We start from the raw sequence: 22,143 nt of genomic DNA, 5'->3' as shown, positions 1-22,143 counted from the left end.
CTCACATTAGAGGCTCATATATAGGTACTGAATTCTGTTTTTACTTTTCAACAATACCTACTCCATTTTGGTCAAACTTAAGCAAGCAAAAAAGCTGTTGGTTTAGAATTCCTCTCGTTTCACTTCTTCTTTACTTACATCCTCATCGAACAAGGTAAACATAGGTCATCTTAGTTAAACTGAATGTGACAAACCAATATATGAAAACATTAGGACCAAGAAAACATGAAATAAAATTAACCCATTTAATTTCATTCATCATACTAAAAATATGACAATATCTGTATATACTGTTGGGTTAGACGATATTCTCCTAAAAGAATAGAAGAAGACCTACAAGTTTAGATAATAAAATGATATTGTTGGAGTTATTGGCCTATGGAAGAGACCTACATGTTAATGACCATCAATTAACTTAAGCACATACTTATACAAAAGGAAATATACAACAGAGGAACAATATTTGCTTGTGAAATCATCTAAATATCTTTAAGCATAAATCCCCAAAGAAAACCTGCTTCCAAAAACTTCATCCATATCTCCAGAGTCTCCCGTACTTAGTTCAAACATGTATATGACTTCATTGATTGTTAATTAACTATTGCAAATTAATTAATGAGACTATTACTGTAACAAATAGAAAATAAACCAGAAATGAGATTCGTTCGAATCAATATACTCCGATTCACTTTCCACATTGTCTACTTACGGCCCCTGATTTGAATGGAATAGGTGCAAGAGAAGAAGTAGGGGAGGGAGTCAAATGGGATAGGTGTGATGAGGTGGCATGCCATGTGGCATCCAACTTAGTGATATATCAAGCCATGTGGGATAATTTTGCCATGGTGGAGGGTTCTAACAATATAGGGGTGTTTTTGCATCAGTTTTATAACGTCGGGGCTATGGTGGACTACTAGTATAACGGAGGATATAAGTGAACATTTTCGAATAGTAGAGGGACATATTTGACCATTTCCCGTATATTTGGAGGACACTTTGAATCTACCCAAACATAAGGGATCCTTTTTGTTATCTTCTTGGTTTGAAAACAACATCTTCTTTCGGCAGCACCTGGTGAGATCGCGATCGTAAGATCTTTGGACAATTCCGAATCGAAGGGTTCGAAATTAAAAATCAAAAGTCCATGTTGCTTAAGACGCAATGTTGGCTAATCTCAAAAAATAGCGCACAACTGGAGCTCTTCCTACAATCGATCATCCACTACAGAGCTTTTGTGTGGAGAAGAGAAGCATACGATGTCGTTTAGCTCCTCCGTGTCATCTGCACAGTCTCTGTCTATGTTCGCCAAACCTTTCGAATCATCTAAGCCTTTAACGCCTCGTATCTCTGCTTCTGCCGATGTCCCTGACTTTCTCTCTGCCGATTGGTAACCATCTTAATCTCTCTCTTGTTTGCTCTTGAATAGTTTGTATTAATTGAATTCTTCCTCTGAAAATGCTATTAAGTTTACTAGGAATTGAACTCTGGATTTTGATTATTGAATTGATATTTTTACCAGTTGTATAGTTTTAGTGGTGTTCGTGTGTAATAAAAAAGCAAATTGTCCTAAAGTTCCCAGTCACCACAGTCCCACAAATTTGAGGTCATCTACCTAGTTCAACTGAAATAATAATTTCTTGGGCTGCTTTCAAAAACTTATATTCATTAGACAGTTCAGTTTTATGCGTAATGCTTCCACCATCGCCCTAACTTATCATCAACAAAACAAGTACCTAGTCCCAATCTCAAAATAGTTACGCTCGGTTGTATGAGTTCTCTATGTCCATTCCGCTCCGTTTGGCCAATTTAACTCCAATCCTCGTTGTTCAATATTATATCTTTCTAAACAAACTGAGAGTTTTGTAGAATTATAGGTTTTTTAACTGTAGTCTCTAACCTATTGTTGATGACATGCTTTGGGTCCTTGGTGTAACATTGTATAATAATATAATTCCTTTATCCAAGGATTTGTTGCCTCCTATTTCTATAGAATGTGATTGTGAAGCAGCAATTGCTATTACCAAGAAAAAATCTTGTAACTATAAAAGTAGACATATGAAATTGAGACATGACATTGTTAGACAGCTACTAAGAAATGGAATAATTTCCATCGACTGTGTGCAGTCAGAAGTACCTTTTGGCTGATCCTCTAACCAAACCTATGGGAAGAAATTAATTCTTCAAACCTCAAGAGAAATGGGATTAAGGCCAACAAGATGGTAACCCGAACTTATGTGACTGGCGATCCCATGAAGTAGGTTCATATGAGTAATAATAAGTCAATGGTGACACTAAAGCACTAAAAGATCAGTGCTTGACGGCTACTAATTGAGATGATGAGTTACAATTCTTAATGAAACTATATTCCTTAAGGATGATGTATTATTAGCACTATGCACTTGACAAATTCACTTATATGAGAGTGGAGCGGGACCGCTCTTATAAGATTTTGGCCCAAGTCTCTAGAGCTCTCATGAATGTTCGGGCACACACATGGGGTCACAATATGATTGATAAATCTCTGATTTACAATAAGAATTGTTGGTTCATGAAATATTATATTTCTATGAATAATTTTTGTCATATTTTATCGGTCTAACTTTGGTTTGTAGTCCAAAAGATATCAAACAAATATTTGGACCATACAAATTCAGCAAATCTTATCCTTTGATTCCAAAATCTTTTGAAATATGTGGGAATTTTTACAAATATAAGATTAACTTATAGATATTTCAAAAGAATACTTTAACAAGTAGCTACTAGACAAATGGCATGCTTAGAGATTTTTTACAGACATGTGCCTACTCACCTTCATTTAACCCTGACATTTGGCATGGTAAGTGACAAATGTCTTGTCAATTGACTTGCAACATGAAAAGTGATGATTAGACTGATTATTTGTGTGTAGTAATGATGAAGTGATAATGGAATGTATATAGCAGTATGTAGTTGCGTCTAGACATGAGACTTGTCATGTTGTAAATCAAGCGACAAGACACTTGTCACTTACCATGCCAAGTTCACGGTTAAATTAAAATAAGACACTTGTTCATAAAACATCTCTAAGCATGTCATTTGTCCTATGACTAACTACTTGTTAAAATATTCTTTTAAAATGTTTATAATTTAATCTTATATTGCCAAGATAACCCGACTACAAAAAGACTCCAGGTAGACATCGTACCTTATGTAAGTGTACCAACAGGTTAAGCCTTAATTTCAAAGTCGGTATCGCCCATATAGATCATTTACTTCCATCATGTTTTGTATTGCTAAGTTCACGTATATTCCAAGAGATTGGGCCAAGTGTGTGAAAATTATTTTTGATTAATCGTGAGACTTGAAGCAAGGTCTCTCCATTGCTCTCATACCATGTTTAAACTGTTAGCAAGATTTTACCTTTATTTACTTAAACTATGTCTTCAACAATCCATAGTTGGGGAATTTCAATTGTAACTCTTTCCAACTATGCATTATCTGTTGTAGGCTTGAATCCCGTAGGAAAAAGCCATTTGGTCCAAGATTAAGTGTAAGTTTCTAGCACTTGAAGGCATATCATAAGAGTTTCTGCTTGCTTGCTTACGCATCAATTTACTTTATGGTTTTGCAATAGTTTAGTGCAGATGAAGCAGTTCACCACCAGCTTGATGCATTGAAATACAATGACCAGCCTCATCAAGATTATGGAGTTGAAGTCATGTACAGAGTAATATCTAAAACTCCTTTCTCTAACAGTCTGATAACTTCGCATAAAGTTGAAGCTGGCAGTTTAATCCTCGACTTCTTGTGATAGTTTGCTGGATTTGATCCCTTTCAAAGGTCTACCTACTTCGGGCGCTTTTTTGACTTGGGTCAGGTCAGTAATGTAACTTTTTTGGGTCATTTCTTTTTCTGGCTTTTTTCGTTTGGACTTCAATTTTTTTGCTTTCTTCCTTAATCGTTATGAATGCTCAAAGAGTAAGCTGCCTGTCGATCCTTGTTCTCTTTAGGTCAGGGTACTTGACCATAATTCCTGCACCAGAGGCAGCAACTAGAAAATACTTGCATTTATTCTATGATGATTAAAGAAAAAGGCTAATATATGCTAATACATATCTTTACTTGATTGGGGTACTGCCATGCAGTTTGAACGATTCAGGCGAATTTTTCATCATTCGACTTATCGGGTGTTGCTTGGCCATCAAGAGAGGGAGATTTTGAGCAGTTTGCATGTAAATGAGGTTCGTCAGGTTTCACATGGTTGTTACCGAATGTTTGGGAAAGAGCAATGATAAGCTTAAGAGTTGTCTAATTTCTACTATGCTCTCGTGTAGAATTTGTATAAGCAGCGTATCTGGGTCCGAGGTACTCGACCTGAGGAAGAAGAAATCTTCCAATTCACCATGGTTCAGGTTTGTTGTTTCTTCCTCGCGTCCTCGTTCAGAGCTGAATCAATATTTCTTAAACTGCTTTTCCCTTTAGATTTTTCATTTCAATTATTACTACGAAAATAAGCTGAAAATGTTGGTTTATGTTTAGTCAACAATGGCATGCTGAAAATGTTGGTTTATGTTTAGTCAACAATGGCATGCCAATTGGAAGAGTTGGTGGAAAGAGTTGGTGTGGATGCTAGGAGGAAGCTTCCTCCTTTGATGTCACCCATGACATCAAGAGGAGGTAGTTTGATGTCACCAATGACATCAAGAGGAGGTCTTTACCTCTATAAATAGATGCACTCCTTCACTTGTAGAAATCATCCCAAAATAATACAATACATTGTAGTGAGTAGAGAGTTAAGAGAGAAATTCTCTTAAGTGTAATTGGGAAATCTCCCCTTCCTTTGTTAATATTAAAAGGGCAATTGTTCTCTGGTGGACGTAGGATTATTTTGATCCGAACCACGTTAAATCTTGTGTTCTTTCTTTTACGTTTCCGCTAACAATTGGTATCAGAGCGACAGGATTCTTTAACGATCCAAGGAGAAAGAACAAGCAAATATGAGTTCCATGAAGTTTGAAATTGATAGATTCAATGGACGCAACAACTTCAATATCTGGAAGATCCAGATGATGGCGTTACTGCGGAGGGAAGGTTCAATCCATGCTATTGACGGAAAGTATCCTACGGATATATCAGCTCCCGACAAGGAGAAGATTGAAGGGGATGCATTGAGTGCAATCCAACTATCCCTTGCACCTAACGTGCTTTGTGAAGTGAGTACGGGTACCGAAGAGACGGCCAAACAGTTGTGGGAAAAGCTAGAAGGGCTATACCAAGACCGATCAGTGACAACAAGAATGTTGTTACAACGGCGTCTTCACACATTTAAGATGGGGTCAGGTACTTCGTTACAAGATCATTTAGATGCGTTTAATAAACTTGTCATGGACTTACAGATTGCAGGAATTAAAAGGGAGGAGGAGACGCTTGCATGTGCTTTGCTATTTTCATTGACTTCAGGATATCGTGATATTGAGAATTCAATGATGTATAGCAAGGAGCCTATCAAGCTTGAGCAAGTGCGGCAGGCACTTAACTCTAGTGATGTGCGGAGGCACATTGAAGGAGATAGAGATGACCAGGCAAGTGGCCTCTTTGTAAGAGGCCGGACTAGCCAACAGGGAAAGACCAAATCAAAGCACAGATCAAAGTCTCGTGTGAACAAGAAGAATACAGAGTGTTGGGGTTGTGGCAAGAAGGGGCACTTTGAACGAGATTGCCCAATGTCAAAGTCCAAGGAAAAGGCGAGTGCATCTACAGTTGAACAGGTACATAATTTTGATAATGATTATGTACTAACAACATCGTGTAATAATAATAGTAGTTATGAAAACAAATGGGTGTTAGACTCTGCTTGTACTCTGCATATGACGTTCCGAAAAGACTGGTTTAGCAGCTACGAGAAAAGTGGAGGAACCGTAGTAATGGGCAATAATGCAACTTGTGCAATAGTTGGCATTGGCTCAGTTCGGGTTCGCTGCCATGATGGAATCGTGAGGACTATTACACAAGTCCGTCATGTTCCTGATCTGAAGAAGAATTTGATCTCCTTGGGTACTCTGGATGAACAAGGCTACAGGTACATGAGCGAAGCAGGAACTATGAAGGTGACTAAAGGTTCTTTAGTCATGCTGAAAGGCAAGCTGGAGAACGGCCTTTACACATTGGCCGGAAGCACCATTGTTGGCTCTGCAAATGCATCTACAGTGCAGTTATCTAATGATGACAAGGCAAGACTATGGCACATGAGACTGGGTCATATGAGCGCACGTGGACTGGAGATGTTGAGCAATCGTAAACTTTTGGAAGGTGAGAAGATCAGCACGCTTGACTTCTGTGAGCACTGCGTTCTAGGGAAGCAGAAGAAGGTCAGCTTCAGCACTGGCAAACACAAGACAAGAGGAGTGCTAGACTACATCCATTCAGATTTATGGGGTCCTTCTAAACTTCCATCGAAGGGCGGAAAGAGGTATCTTCTCATTTTTATTGATGATTTCTCACGAAAGGTTTGGGTGTATTTTTTGAAGGCAAAAAGTGATGCTTTTGAAGCATTTAAAGAGTGGAAGATTTTGGTTGAAAATCAAATGGAGCGGAAAATCAAGTATCTTCGCACAGACAATGGCTTGGAGTTTTGCAATGAAGAGTTTAATGAATTCTGCAAGGTTCATGGGATCTCAAGACATAGGACTGTCAGGCATACCCCACAGCAGAATGGAGTTGCCGAGAGAATGAACAGAACTCTTCTTGAAAAGGCTCGTTGTATGCTCCTACAAGCCAAAATGTCCAAAGTATTTTGGGCTGAAGCAGTTCACACTGCTGCTCATATTGTCAATCGATCTCCAGCATCGGCAATTGACTTTAAGACTCCGAATGAGGTATGGTCAGGTGAACCCTCTAACTATTCATACTTACGAGTATTTGGGTGTCCAGCTTATTATCACGTTAATGAAGGAAAGCTTGAACCAAGGGCTAAGAAGGCCATATTCGTAGGGTATGTGGATGGAGTAAAAGGGTACAAACTTTGGTGTTTGTCTTTACTCAAATTTATAGTTAGTAGAGATGTCACCTTCGATGAATCCTCTATACTTGATCCCCGTAAAGTTTCCGTGGAGTTTTCAGGAAACAAGAACAACGAGCAGGTGGAGCTTCCGGTGGAGCTTGCCAAGGAAAAGGATCAAGAGACTCAGGTTAAAGATGAGTCAGAAGATGTAGGCGTTGAAGAACTTGCTGTCAATGAACCATACACAATTGCGAAGGGGAGGGAGAAGAGGCAGACACGAGAACCGGAACGCCTTATAAATCAAGCAAACTTGATTGCATATGCGTTCGTAGCTGCACAAGAAGAGATTAAAGATCTGGAGCCCTCCTCGTATATTGAAGCAACTTCTTGCAAGGATGCCGCACAATGGCGGTTAGCCATGACTGAAGAGATGGAGTCTCTTCACAAGAATCAGACATGGGTCTTAGTGAAAAGACAAAAGGGGAAGAGGACAGTTGGATGCAAGTGGGTCTACCGAAAGAAAGAGGGAATTCCTGAAGTGGAAGATGCTAGGTTCAAGGCGAGATTGGTTGCAAAAGGTTTCAGCCAAAAGGAGGGAATTGACTACAATGAGATTTTCTCTCCGGTCGTGAAGCATAGCTCAATTCGCGTGCTACTAGCATTGGTTGCACAATTTGACTTGGAGCTTCAACAGCTTGATGTCAAAACTGCTTTCTTACACGGTGATCTAGAAGAGACAATCTATATGGATCAACCTGAAGGTTTCCTAGCTGAGGGAAAAGAAGATCACGTATGCCAACTAAAGAAGTCTTTGTATGGTTTGAAGCAATCCCCTAGACAGTGGTACAAGAGGTTTGATGCATTCATGACTACACATGAATTCTCAAGGAGTGCATTTGATAGTTGTGTGTATCACAAGAAGATGTCTGGTAACTCAATGATTTATTTACTGTTGTATGTTGATGATATGCTTATTGCTGCTAACAACATTACAGAGATAAATGCTTTGAAGAAACTATTGAGTAAGGAATTTGACATGAAGGATTTAGGAGCTGCAAAGAAAATCCTTGGTATGGAGATTTCAAGAGAAGACGATGTTGTACATCTTTCTCAGAAGAGGTATATTGAAAGGGTTCTCGAAAGATTCAATATGCAAACGTGCAAGCCTGTAAGTACACCATTAGCTCCTCATTTTAAACTTTCAGAGTCACAAATGCCTCAGTCCGAGGATGAGGTGGAGCATATGTCAAAGATTCCTTATGCCAGTGCAGTTGGTAGTATTATGTATGCTATGGTATGCACACGTCCAGATATTGCTCAATCTGTAAGTGTGGTAAGTAGATACATGTCCAACCCAGGAAAGAGGCATTGGGAAGCTGTCAAGTGGATATTGAGATATCTCAAAGGAGCTTCTGGTGTTGGTCTTACCTTTCGAAAAAGTGGTACAGGTATTTCAATTCTCGGTTATGTGGATTCTGACTATGCAGGAGATCTTGACAGAAGAAGGTCCACAACTGGATACATCTTTACCCTCGTTGGCAGTGCCGTCAGTTGGAAGTCGACTTTGCAGTCGATTGTCGCTTTGTCTACGACAGAAGCAGAATACATGGCAGCAGCGGAGGCGGTAAAGGAAGCTATCTGGTTGAAAAGTTTAGTAGCGGAATTGAGTTTGGTTCAGCTGGAATCAACTCTTAGATGTGATAGTCAGAGTGCTATTCATCTAATGAAAAATCAGAGATTTCATGAGCGCACTAAACACATTGATGTCAGATTTCATTTTATTCGAGATGTTATTGATGAGGGAACTATCAAGGTCGTGAAGGTTATCACAGACGATAATGCTGCAGACATGTTGACCAAGATAGTCCCGCTCGCTAAGTTTGCACACTGCAAGGACTTGGCGGGGGTGTGCATCAACTGATGCAACTCCGAAGAGAACAGTTGCTAGGTGGAGGTGGTATGTTCAACAATGGTTTGATTCTTCTTGTTTCTTACAACGGGGTTGCCCAGTAAGCTTAGAAGTTTTGGCCAGAGTTGTTCACACGCTCGAAACGCAAACCAAGGTGGAGATTGAAAATGTTGGTTTATGTTTAGTTAACAATGGCATGCTGAAAATGTTGGTTTATGTTTAGTCAACAATGGCATGCCAATTGGAAGAGTTGGTGGAAAGAGTTGGTGTGGATGCTAGGAGGAAGCTTCCTCCTTTGATGTCACCCATGACATCAAGAGGAGGTAGTTTGATGTCACCAATGACATCAAGAGGAGGTCTTTACCTCTATAAATAGATGCACTCCTTCACTTGTAGAAATCATCCCAAAATAATACAATACATTGTAGTGAGTAGAGAGTTAAGAGAGAAATTCTCTTAAGTGTAATTGGGAAATCTCCCCTTCCTTTGTTAATATTAAAAAGGGCAATTGTTCTCTGGTGGACGTAGGATTATTTTGATCCGAACCACGTTAAATCTTGTGTTCTTTCTTTTACGTTTCCGCTAACATAAGCATATGGTGGAAGCTGGAGTACTGGGAGACTAATATAGAGTGTGGTTATATAGTTTATAATTCTCCATTTATGTCTACAGTTAATTTCAATGCTTCCAAGATAGTAGAAACATATGCTGCTATCTAGGTGATGTATATTGGACCAAACAAAATAAAAAGAGACTGCAACTTTAACAAGAGAACAGCTGTTTTGCTTGTGGAGAACGTAGTTATTTGAATTTAACTTATTTAAATTGAAGGCTATATTATCCTGGTTCCTCCTTTGCCTTGACATAGCATGTAAAATGAGTGTGACATGTACATAGTAGGCACTGCATACTGGATTCCTTATAACTGAAGATGAATATGTAATCATACCCGAGTCCACATACATAGACTAAATGTTGCATCGAACTGTATTTGTAATTATCTACCATTAAATGCTATGGAGACACCAAGCACAACCTACGGAAACCAGGAGTAGTGGAGCAAGTCTTGCAAACTCGTTTGCTTGTATTTTTGTATAGTTTTGTTGCCTTGTCGGCATTTCCGAATATTTAGTCCAGAGATTTCATAGTCTGTTTTCTGAGTAGCTTTTGGGCAATTCATCAAATTCTTTGTGAATGAAAATGAAATTTTAATTTCCTTATATTTTCATAGAGGTGAAACTAGAGATTGATCTTTGTTGTTTAGGCAAGAAAATTGGGAAAATGACACTATATAGCCGCTCTCAAAATAATAGTCGAAAAAATGTATATTTTTTGTATGTATATACATTCTGTATGTTAAATACAATAATTATATAAATTTTATATACTTTTTCGGCTACCAAATGTAAATAGTTTCTGGTGCGGGCTAAAAGTGAAAAAAACCCAAAAAAATTCTTTGCTCAAATCCCTGCCTCCTGAATTCTACATCTTCCTCTAGCTTGCACCTTATAGAGACCAAAATGCATTGGCCCGCCTTCACTTACCATTATTACCTCAATTATGTATCTTCTGCCAACAATTAATAAAGGAGGAATGTCTTGCATTGCCTTTTGTAAGGCAGAAATATAGGATCAACCTTGCATTCCATCTCTATTATTCTCTACCAATAGACCAAAGCCATGGGGGGCATGTTATCTACACTTAATATTTTCTTTTTAGTTCTGGTTTCCTTGGGATTTTCACTTTTTTTTTTTTAAAATTCATTTCGTTCGAAGAAGAAAATAAACATGACTTGTGATTTACAGTGTGTTGGTGGTTCTTGGGATGGCTACTGGCTGACAGAATCTTTGCTTCCCGATGGAGATGCTTTCTCTGGTGGTGTGGCTTACTGAAGTGGTATCTGCAGTAGCGCCAGAAGTCAATACGTTTCCAGTATACAAATAAGAGTAATATACAGTGTGATATATAGTGTAGTTGCTTACCATCACTGCTGGCTCAAGACTGGCCAATCATGTAAATAGAAACCTGTACATTTGATATAATGAAACAAATAGATGTTGCCTCTGATGAAGTATCAAACACCAGTATTTCACCACTTATTGCGCTTTTATTAGTCACTGACAACAGGCTAAGTCGTGTCACGTATCAGCATCCCTTTCTTCCCCATCCACCACGAGGATTGAAACGACACAAAAATCCAGACCGTAAAGAAGGGCTCGAGGTGGCAGTTGGGAAAGTCAAGCTGATCGAGTTTTTTCGTTCAAGCGAAGGTCCAGAAGAAGAATGAAACAGGATTCGAACCTGCAATCTTCAGGTCATGAGCCTGATGAGTTGACCAATTCCTCTACCCCGCATTCTCTTTTTTGAGAGAAAAAACCTGAATTTGTTGAGGAAGATCAGTTGTAGAGGAAAACCTATAGTTAAACTGAGAATTGCAGTTGAAGTTTGCTAAAGAGTACCACTTTGTTGTTTTCCCTAATTGTATAGACGATTTTGAAATGGCCAGCCGAGAATTTGGATGAAATGAAGCTCCACCATGAGTTTAGGTATGGGTAATTTTAGGGGCTTCTTTATTTTCATTGAAGCAATCAACAATGATTTTGGAGTCAATTGCGAGTTTACGAGCTTGATAAATGTAGAGCGCATCTAGAAGAATAGAATTAGTAATTGTCCAAGATGATCTGATGTCAAGAAGTTGGTCTCACCTTCGTCCGGGGACTCGAACGAGGTATTTTGTGCTTGCCCTAGTGAGAGTCTCTTACATTCTCTCTTCAGACAGATAGACAAATAGGCAATCCGATAGATAGATTATGGCTTCCTCACTATCAGCAAGCTCCCACGGGCGATGAATTGCTTCCGACTTCTTCATTCGGTTTGCGCATGAATGATCCACTTGTCGTTGCTGACGTGATCATCTCTAAAAGATATGCCTCAATCTGTGGCAGATCAACTATAGGGTTTGTAGCAATAACATATAGTGAAAATTTTCTTTTAGTGGGAGTAGCTATATTCTAGCAAGCATTCCAGCGAAACGATCCTTTGACAATGGGCTCCGCCCAACACTGAGACTGACTTTATATGGAGAGAGGAAAATCAGCTAAAAAAGCCCGTTGTGAATCGAATATTGGATAGGCTAAGCTAGGCGTAGCTCGCTCTTTCTGAATGGAGTCCAAGCTTGAATGCCCGTTCAATTTCTTATCGATTCCCAACCAGCTTTGAGAATAAATGACTCACTACGTTTCTTTTTTCATATCTCCCCGTCCTCCTGATGAGATGTGAAGTCAGAGCACCGCCCTGTCAAGGTGGAAGCTGCGGGTTCGAGCCCCGTCAGTCCCGACGGATTCAATAAATATATCAATTCATCTCTCCATGTTCTGTGAAAAGGGGGACATGGAGCATAATTTCGCTAGATCTACCGCATCTTTATAGGCTTCTCCCCCTACTCCGTTTTGCTGCAAATCTTCCAAAAGGTGTTCAAGAAAGGCGATATTGTTGCTTTCCCATGTAAAGCTTTGGAAGCTTCCATAACTTTTTGGGCACTCTCATTAGGCATCAAGGCTCCGAATTCCGGTCGTCAAATTCTCACAATATCCGCACATAGTCCTGGTTGGAAGACAGGCGGCATCCTATGAGGCAGATTCGTTCCCCCAAAGATGATGATTGCTGGGATGAGAGGGTGAACACTAAAATAGTAGTCACCAAATTTGACTATTTTTTTTTATGAAGGCGAATTGATAAGACTAGTCATTGCACTAGTAGCGTCTACGAGCCTCCCGCTTTCGGTACCATCTCTTTTTCTATCAGCCAAGCTGCCCTGTCAACCCTTTGCGGCGCTTGCCCCTTGCTTTCGCACCTGGTCTAGTATCTCTTAGGTTGATATTCAGTAGCTCTAGTAGTAGCAGAGGGAGTACCAAAGGTGCGCTCAGCCCGGTAACTAGGAAATCGGTTTGCCCTTGAATTGAAGTGATGATTTAGATTTTAAATTACTCTTTACCAAGGGAAGATAGCGTGGATCAGGTGTCCTCTTAGATGTTCCAAACCACCATCTTGGACTGCCCTTTAGCGTTGTTGCTAAAGCAAACAGCCAAAGCTTTCCTCTAAAAACATCTTTAATCATAACTTAATTTTCTTCAGGTAAGGAAATCAGTTAATAAATGTGTCTTCTTCGTTCCTTTATCCGCAATCCAGATTTAGTAATCTCCTCCTCGTGGACTCGATAATGAATCCTGGTTGAATAAGCAGCTTAACATTAGAACCAATCAATTGAGAGTCTCCTATACATTTCGAAACTTTCTAATTATCCTCAAACGCATAAGAAAAGGTAAAATCTTTGGGGGGTACTTTTGTTTATCCTTTAACTTTTCCCTTTCCTTCAATGTCACATAGAGTTCTTCCAAAGTCACTTCGACGTTCCCTTCCCAGATCAGCTTCAAGTATGACTAATGTAACATATGATGCCAGCCAAAGTATCTCTCTTCGGCCAACTAATTTGCCCAATTGACTCGTCAAAGAAGTTAGAAATATTTAGGCAGCAGTGGCAGTTGTCCGCCATAAAGCACCCATAGCCAAATTATATATTCACAAAATTGCGTATCAATTCTACAAAGAGCTGCGGAAGTTTATGCTGTGAGATATATAACTATATCATAATCAACAAAAGTGCTTCAAGATGGAACAATCTCTCCTGTTACCTATCTGCTTTCCCTCTCGGCGGAAAACTTTCTGCCTCATACATCAAACAGGATTTTAAGTACAACTATAAAGCAAAAACCGACTGCTTCTGTTTGCATGATATATCTATGAAGCTTTGTGCGGAGATACACATACCATTAAAGGGGTCAATCATGACTCAAACAATAACTAAATTCTGCCTTAAATGAACTGTCCTATATCTTTAACAATTAAACCACTTGTTGCACATTAAGATGATACAAAAAAGAGAGGCAGTCCAACAATCGTGGTATATTACCCCATAAATAACAAAGAGTAGAACCAGAAGGTTCAGAACCTCAAAACTATGTCGAGGCTCGACGAAATCTCAACCGAGGTAGCTCCCACGTATCATTTCTTTGTTTGAGAGAGAAACTTGGTTAGGACATAACAGTCTGGTGGGGTAATGTTTGTGTAATAGTTTTGGATGGTATCAGTAACCTCGAAGCCAAATTTCTTATAGAAGTTAATGGCATCTTCATTACTTGTCTGTACATGCAAGTAAATATCTTTGATATTCTGCTTTGTACAAAGATCAAGCACATGATTTAACAGCTTTGTACCTGCACAGTATATGAAACATGATGAATACATAAGAAGCAGTTCAATTATACTAAGGTATCAGGAGAAAGTGAACATCAATTGAATTCTCTGCAGCTACTCATAGAATAGTTCAATACCATTTCGTAAATCTCAGAGTTTACTTGCTGCATTTTAACAGAATTCAATGACTAAAAGAAAAGATACTGATACTTAAAAAAAAAAGGATTGAAAAAATGATATAAGTTGGGGGTTCTATCAAAACACAAATGTTCAGTGGTAAACGTGAAAGGAAAAGAGGAAAGTTTAGTGTTAATATTCACTCTGAACAAGGTGGGCAAGATAAGCTGATCACCTACCAATTCCTAGACCACGATATGGAGCTAAAACACCCAAAGTCATTATGTAAATACGAACAGCTCCACCTTCCTTCTTCTCAAGTCGACATGCAACTGAACCTACACAAATGTCACTATAATATGCTGCAGCAAAAAAATTAATCAAAACAGGTCAGACATTTGAAATATCAAAAATTATACAGAGGAAAGATGACACCGGACAGAGGAAACAGGTCACCTCCTTATGCTATAAGGAAACCCCACCCCCCCCCCTCACAACCACAAAAAAAAAATAAAAAATAAAACATAATCAAATGACAAATCAATATCTCTACCACTTGCAGAAAAAATTATCAAGTTGAACTTCGTATGTTCACTAAACATCCACACTACTTTCTCTATTGACCCATAAGGAAGAAGCATAATCCAATAATCTCACATGCTTCTTTTATTTCTCTCATTTAAGCAAACAATGTTCTTCAAGAACTTTTTAGGAAGTGGTAATTATACATTGTTATTTGCATTCTATAATAATCCTAACGAGGAGAAGAACTGCATCTTTAACTTGCCATTATTTCACATGAACAGCAGATCATGCTTCAAGCAACAATTATTACTGTACTTATTTATGTTAAATAAACATGCTCACTGGCATTTGTTAATTCATCTTTCTCCATTAAAGAGCATGTTTTGTTTACTATAGTACCAAAGCTTGAACAAGACCTAGTTACTGGAAACTTTAATAGAGAGTCAATCACACAATGCTCAAGAGCATCAGATCTTACTTTTAAGGTAAAAGTTCTCCGTTTTGTAAAAAAAACTGATTAAGTGAATTAAAAGGTCCATTGCAAGATAGCTCCCCACCAACTCCCCTGGAAATTTAAAGAAGAAGAAAAATAAGTACACTCCATAAGCAGATATTCACATAATATTTTTCAAATAAACTTTTATAGCAACTCTTTCAGGAAACCTAATATAAAATCTGATTTGTGAAATATAAGGTCTTTTTATTTTTGTACTTCACTACTTGAACAACAAGAAACACGATGGGCATTCCATAGCATGTCATGAACACTGCACTAAGGGGGAAGAGATGTCTGGAAAATATTAATATGATGTTGCAGGTGTATATGTATTCAGATAGGTTGAGATTTATGAGATTGCAACAATTTGGTGGTAAAGACATAGACAACTACATCAGATTTCAACCCACGCTAATCTAGCAAATGGAGAAGAGAAAGACCAAAGTATCAGCTATACAAAACCAAATGTATCAAGTATCAGGTGCCCTAACAGATATGACATACTAAAATGGTTCCTTTTTTCCTTAATATTTTGGAGATTTAAGTTTATCCAAATATTCCAGAGGGCAAAACTACAAAATCAAGCTAAAATTTCTGTTGGATTCTAATAGGATTCAGGAAAATTAGGAAATCGACTAGGTGCAAAAAGATAGCCTAGCAACCAGTGGTCAGGCATAGGGTAGTCGACTGCAGCAATCGACCATCTTGAGCAACAACAGAAAGAAGGACCACTTCCAATTTTGACCCGTCCTTTGTCCTTGGAGAGCCCTCTAACCACTTAAACCTAGAACTCGTGCAGGGTAAAGCTCCTTGCTACAAACCCCAGTTTTGTTCCCTTTTATGGAGCTAGACTTGAGTTGTTGCACCATATACACAACATTCTCTCTTCATTTGTCATCTTCCTCTCCCATCCTTTGTCTCCAGAATGTCCTCCATTTGCTTCTTGATTCCTTCACTTCCTACTTTGGTCATAGACTCAAAACCTGCTATTACTATTACTACTATTATTAGACTTTGATTGTGTCCCTATTCTTATAAATACTACACAATCCAGAAAAGAGGAAAAATAAGAGAGAAAGATTTCCCTGAACTTCTGACCTTCAACGTGCTTGTGACAAAGTGGAGCCAAATAGGTTTATCTTCTAAATTCTGCATTGAATCTATTTACCTTGACTTACTTGCCTTCATAAGCACCAACTGTGGATATTACTCTTACACTGTCTTTTCCAGGGACACTTATCGTTGCTTTTTTTATGGGGGTCCTAGTTACCGAAGCAAAGGCTTAGTGTTGGAAACTGGCATCAAAATAACAGCATGAAAAATTAAACTATAGAGTCCAAAACTTCAAGTTACTCATTTGAGCTTCTCCCTTGAAAACAGAACTGATTAGATTAATTTGATAGAATATACACAATACCTCATTTTGATGTAGCGGAGTGAATTGTGGTGCATGTCGTGCATCAGCTAGTTTCTTTGCTATGTAAGAGAAGTATGGCAAAGTTAGCTTCCAGGGTGGATCTTATGTATAGAGCTCCAAACTGATATAAATTTTATCCTCTCAATTGTATGTTAGCATGAATATCTTAAATCATAAACACAACTTAGAACCATCCATCAAGCCATAAAATAATACCAGTGCCAATAGAAACACATTGAAATAGCATCGACCCTCAAAACACCCAACACAACATCACCGCAACTACTACTAATCCAATACTAATATGAAATCCTAAACACTAACATTATTTACAAAAGATAGACTTCGGAAATTCTAGAAAACCCTAGATATGAAAACTAAAAATATAAGGAAAGCCCAGAAATGAAAACGAACCTAGCTTAGTGAAATCACCAGAGGCAAGGGCATCGGAGTAGTATTTATCTTTGTAACGAATAGGGAAGAGTGCAGTGTTGATCTTCCTCAGTTGCATCATGTTCTTGTCTCTTACATTGTCCAATGAGATGGACACTTCACGCCCCGCACCCATTTCTGTGTCGAGACCTGAGAGATTGATAGGCAGGCGCAAAAGGGTATGTGAATTGTGGGGCCTTTGAAGTTGAGGAAGAAAATGATATGGAAACAAAATGATGTCGTATTTATGTGGGAATTTGATGCTACCTCCGTTCCAATTTATACTGGGCTTATTTGACTGGGCAGGGAATTTAAAAGAAAATGACATATTTTAAGAAAAAATAAATACTTCTTGAATTTATGGTCCTAAAAAAGTCATAAAGGGGTCCAGAATATTTATATGGTTATAAAAGTTTCTCATTAAGGATAGAATTAAAAATTTAAGTTAAATTATTTTCAAATTTAGAAAATGGCCATTTTTTTTAGGAACGGAGGAGTAGTATTTTATTCTTGTGAGAGTGGAGTACAACTAGTGTTGCACATTGTATAACATGTAAGGCGCGTTTATTACTGTTACTTTGGGCTGGTCTTAAACTTCAATAAAAAATGTAAAAAAAAATCTAGTATTAAAGAACTCAAAATATTGGAGGGCCTACGGAGAAGTAGAGGTAGGCCAAAAAAGTATGGGAGTAATTTCAAAATTTTGAAAAGCTATGTGTCCTTTTATTTTTACTAGTGTCCTATTGTGATGACCCGGCCGGTCGTCTTAGGAATTAACACCTGAATCCCCTATTAACTGCTTCCCCCTGTTTATTTCTGCTATTTTAGGTTGTCGGGACGTTCGGTTTTGGAGTTTCGGAGAGTTTTGGGACACTTAGTCCCTAAATGAGAGCTTAAGTGTTGGAAAGTTGACCGTAGTCGGAACGATGTGAAGACGGCCTCAGAATGGAAATCTGATGGTCCCGTTAGCTTCGTTGAGTGATTTCGGGTTGGGAGCGTGTTCGAAGTGTGTTTTGGAGGTCCGTAGCTAATTTAGGCTTGAAATGCCGAAAGTTGAATTTTTGAGGTTTTTCGGGTCGATAGTGAGATTTTGATCCGAGGTTCGGAATGGAATTTCGAGAGTTGTAGTAGCTCCTTCATGCCATTTGGGATGTGTGTGCAAAATTTCAGGTCATTCGGACGTAGTTTGGTTAGGCTTTTGATCGAAAGCGTATTTTGAGGCAATTTGGAGTTCTTAGGCTTAAATCCTTGATTAATTCGAGTTTCCGATGTTGTTTTAGGTGTTTTAAGGATTGGTACAAGTTGGAATAAAGTATTAGGTGATGTTGGTGCTTTTGGTTGAGGTCCCCGGGGTCTCGGGATGATTTCCGATGGTTGACGGAAAGATTTTGAAGTTAAGAGATTGCAAATTTTTGGTGGTACCTGTCATAACTGCACCTACGGTTGGGGTTCCGCAGGTGCGGAGCCGTAGAAGCGGCGTGGAGACCGCTGAAGCGGATTCTTGACTTTTCCTTCAGATTCCGCAGATGCGGAAAAAAATAATCGCAGATGCGATCCTGGCCTTTTTAAATGGAAGTCGCAGATGCGACATAGGATCCACAGAAGCGGGACCGCAGATGTGGTCCCAAGGCCGCAAATACAGTAATTGCTGGGCAGAACATATAAATAGTTGCCTTTGCGAAATTTAGCTATTCTTCCACCATTTTCATCCGGGTTTGAAGCTTTTGATAGGGCTTTTTGAGGAAAACAAAGGGGAATCACTTGGAGCTAACGTTCTTGACTTTATAACTCGTTTTCATATGATTAAAGACCTAAATAATTGTGAGAAATTTGGAAAAAAGAGGTAATTATGGCTTGAGTTTAAGAGACCTTTAAATGAGGATTTGAGGGGTCATTTGGACTCCGATTTCAGTATTCTTATTATGTATAGACTTGTAAGAGTACGAGGTTTCTGAAAATGTAACTTTCACCCGATTCCGAGACGTGGACCTGAGGGGCATTTTGGTCATTTTACTTAATTTCACGTATTAGCTTTGAATTAAATCGTAGAATCAGTCACTTGAGGTGTTAGTTACAATATGCAATTGAATTGAATAGATTTGGGCCATTTGGAGTTGGATACTCGTGGCAAAAGCGTGGTTTCGGGTTGAGTTTGAGTTTGCTCGAGGTAAGTGGCTTGTCTAACCTTGTGTGGGAGACCTTCCTTGGGACGGACAAAGTCTCAATCTCCAATAGTGAACGACCCCACGCTCTACACCTGGCGTGTGTCTCACCTCAATATAGCACTACGATGTGAAATCCGGGGTTTCAAACCCTCAGAGCATCATTTACAATCATTACTCACCTCGAACCGGTGAAATATCTATCTCGCGACACCTTTGCCCCTCAAATCGGCCTCCACGTGCGTCGAATCTATCCAAAATCAGAACAAATAGGTCACAATATGCTAAGGGAACCAAGCCCGAGCGAAAACAATCAAAAAATACCGAAAATCCCAAAATTAGCAAAACCCGAGCCCCTGGCCCACTTCTCGAAACTCAGAAAATTTTACATCATTAGATTCTTTATCTCCTCACGAGTTCATACATATCAAAAGTTCTCAAATCCGACCCCAAATGGTCCTTCAAATCCCAAATCAAAAGTTCAATTTCTCAAGCCCTAGTTCTTCAATTTTAGGCTTAGTTTTCATGATTTTCTACGTGAAATTCACATGATAATCGATTTTTTAGTCCAAGAATCTTACCTCCAGGTGATTCCCCTTGAATCCCTCTTCAATCCTCTTCAAAAATCTCTCAAAATGAGCAGCTATGGGTGAAAATAGACCCACATTCGCGATAAATGATGTCCTGAGGGTTTGAAACCCCGGATTGCACATCGTAGTGCTATATTGAGGTGAGGCACACGCTTGATGATGAGCGTGGGGTCATGCACTATTGGGAATTATGACTTGGTCCGTCCCGATTGATGATTTTACTGCGTATTTGATTGAATACTTTTGCTATCATCATTATTTGGGCTGAATGCCATATTTGGGTCTAGTGCCAACTATTTGAACCCTTCGGGGATTTTTATTGATATTTCCTCATTGTTTTGACTTATACTTGAACTCAGTCACGTTATTTTCCACTGTTTTACTACTCAGCCACGTTTACTCAGTTTTAAGACTTAAATGATATTTTAAATGATGTTTGGGCTAAGAAACACTGTTTTACTATTGCCCGAGAGGCTTGTGGTGATTTTTGACTGAGTATGGCCGAGGGCCTATATTGGGAGGAACACTGATACTGATATGAGGCCGAGGGACTGAGATACATATATACGCCACGAGGTGGCTTGATTGATATGAGGCCGAGGGCCTAGATTTGATGCCACGAGATGGCTTGATATTGCGCTTGGGCCGTAAGGGGCCCCTCCCAGAGTCTGTACACCCCAAGTGAGCGCGAGTACCCATTGTGATGTGAGATTAAGCCCGAGGGGCGGAGATTGTTGATACTGTGCCTGAGGGGCAAACTTCTATGTGTTTACTTTAATCTTAATTGTCTGTCAATTACCTGTTTAATTGTTGTAGAAGTATTTTATTCTACTTTTCATTGGTTTTATGCTTGCAAATTTCTTATTTAACTGCTTCATTATAGAATACCTTGTGTTTATGTGTTTTCTTACTTTCAGTCATTATTTATATTTATTACTCACTGGGTCGGAGTACTCACATTACTCTCAGCACCATGTGTGCAGATTCAGGCGTCGCTGGTTCCGCTCCCGAGTGCTGATTCATTCTAGCTTCAGGCGGATCTTCGAGGAGTCTTTAGGTAGTCGTTGGCATCCGCAGCCTGGAGCTCCTCTCTATTTATTTCTTTTACGTTTCTAGCTCAGTATTTGAAACTCTGTAGTTACATTTGAGGGTTTAGTATCATAGATGCTCGTGACTTGTGACACCCCAGTTTGGGCTGTGTCGGGTTGTACTTCCGCTAATAATTATCATTAAATAATGTATAGACTGCTTATGTAATGTTTAACTGCTTAAAAAGGTGAATTGTGTTAAATTGGCTGGCCTTGTCTTCACGAGAAGCGCCATCATGACCGGGTTCGGGGTTAGGGTCATGACAAGTACTCACATTACTCCCTGCACCACGTGTGCAGATTCAGGCATCGCTGGTTCCGCTCCCGAGTGTTGATTCATTCCAGCTTCAGGCGGATCTTCGAGGAGTCTTTAGGTAGTTGTTGGTGTTCGCAGCCTGGAGCTCCTCTTTATCTATTTCCTTTACGTTTCTAGCTCAGTATTTGAAACTCTGTAGTTACATTTGAGGATTTAGTATCATAGATGCTCGTGACTTGTGACACCCCGGTTAAGGTTGTGTCGGAATGGATTTCCACTTTGTTATCTCTATTTCCGCTAGCTATTGCTATTAAATCATGTTTAAACTATTTTTATGTTATTTAACTGCTTAAAAGGATGAGTTGTGTTAGATTGGCTGGCCTTGTATTCTCGAGAGGCGCCATCACGATCGGGTTCGGGGTTAAGGTCGTGACAAGTTGGTATCAGAGCCTAGGTTACACAGGTCTCATGAGTCATGAGCAGGTTTAGTAGAGTCTCGCGGATCGGTATAGAGACGTCTGTGTTTATCCTCGAGAGGCTGCGGAACCTTTAGGAAAACTTCACATTCTTGAATTCTTATCATGCGTCCCTGATTTAGCTTGAAAAGTAACTCTTGAATTCCTTCCACGCTTTCGTATGCACACATGAGCGCTCATTATCAGATGTGCCTTGATGGCTTGTGATTCCCTGATCGAGGGGCGAGATGCGATCTCTGTGAGTTGATGCTGGGCCATTCTGGAGGACTTGAGGCCGGATCTTCGCCTATGGCTTGAGCACCGAGGTGCTGATTATGTTTGCAAGTGTCTTTGAACTGATGTGTTCGGTAGCGTCCCTATTAGTGGGAGTGATGGTTGTATGGCTATGTGATGAGTATGTTGTGACTGCGAGATGTATTCTTATGAATTGGAAGTGGAAGTGA

At 39.3% G+C, this 22,143-nt stretch overlaps 2 protein-coding genes across 9 annotated transcripts; one reads left to right on the top strand and one right to left on the bottom strand.

The window, feature by feature from the left end:
* Nucleotides 1-1,044: 1,044 nt before the first annotated feature.
* On the top strand, nt 1,045-21,464 carry LOC104218941 (retrovirus-related Pol polyprotein from transposon TNT 1-94). Of its 6 annotated transcripts, none has more exons than XM_009769564.2 (7): nt 1,045-1,387; nt 3,487-3,529; nt 3,614-3,706; nt 3,794-3,856; nt 4,125-4,220; nt 4,314-4,391; nt 10,694-10,955. In XM_009769564.2, exons 1-7 carry the CDS (start codon nt 1,257-1,259, stop codon nt 10,778-10,780), a joined length of 591 nt encoding a protein of 196 aa, XP_009767866.1. In that variant the 5' UTR covers nt 1,045-1,256; the 3' UTR covers nt 10,781-10,955. The 6 variants fall into 6 exon arrangements, with proteins under 6 accessions (XP_009767866.1, XP_070009445.1, XP_009767867.1 ...); XM_070153344.1 differs by lacking the exon at nt 10,694-10,955 and adding an exon at nt 4,940-5,391 and having other exon boundaries at nt 1,059-1,387; XM_009769565.2 differs by lacking the exon at nt 10,694-10,955 and adding an exon at nt 20,864-21,107 and having other exon boundaries at nt 1,060-1,387.
* LOC104218942 (uncharacterized) lies at nt 13,648-17,371 on the bottom strand. Of its 3 annotated transcripts, none has more exons than XM_009769567.2 (4): nt 17,111-17,351; nt 15,262-15,348; nt 14,498-14,620; nt 13,648-14,161 (listed from the first exon to the last, which is right to left on the bottom strand). In XM_009769567.2, exons 1-4 carry the CDS (start codon nt 17,262-17,264, stop codon nt 13,950-13,952), a joined length of 576 nt encoding a protein of 191 aa, XP_009767869.1. In that variant the 5' UTR covers nt 17,265-17,351; the 3' UTR covers nt 13,648-13,949. The 3 variants fall into 3 exon arrangements, with proteins under 3 accessions (XP_009767869.1, XP_070011643.1, XP_009767870.1); XM_070155542.1 differs by lacking the exon at nt 17,111-17,351 and adding an exon at nt 16,697-17,100; XM_009769568.2 differs by lacking the exon at nt 15,262-15,348 and having other exon boundaries at nt 17,111-17,371.
* Nucleotides 21,465-22,143: the final 679 nt, after the last annotated feature.

Source organism: Nicotiana sylvestris, chromosome 8, assembly GCF_000393655.2.
Source record: "Nicotiana sylvestris chromosome 8, ASM39365v2, whole genome shotgun sequence".
NCBI classification, from domain to species: Eukaryota; Viridiplantae; Streptophyta; class Magnoliopsida; order Solanales; family Solanaceae; genus Nicotiana; species Nicotiana sylvestris.
This window is presented reverse-complemented; position numbering and strand designations above follow the sequence as displayed.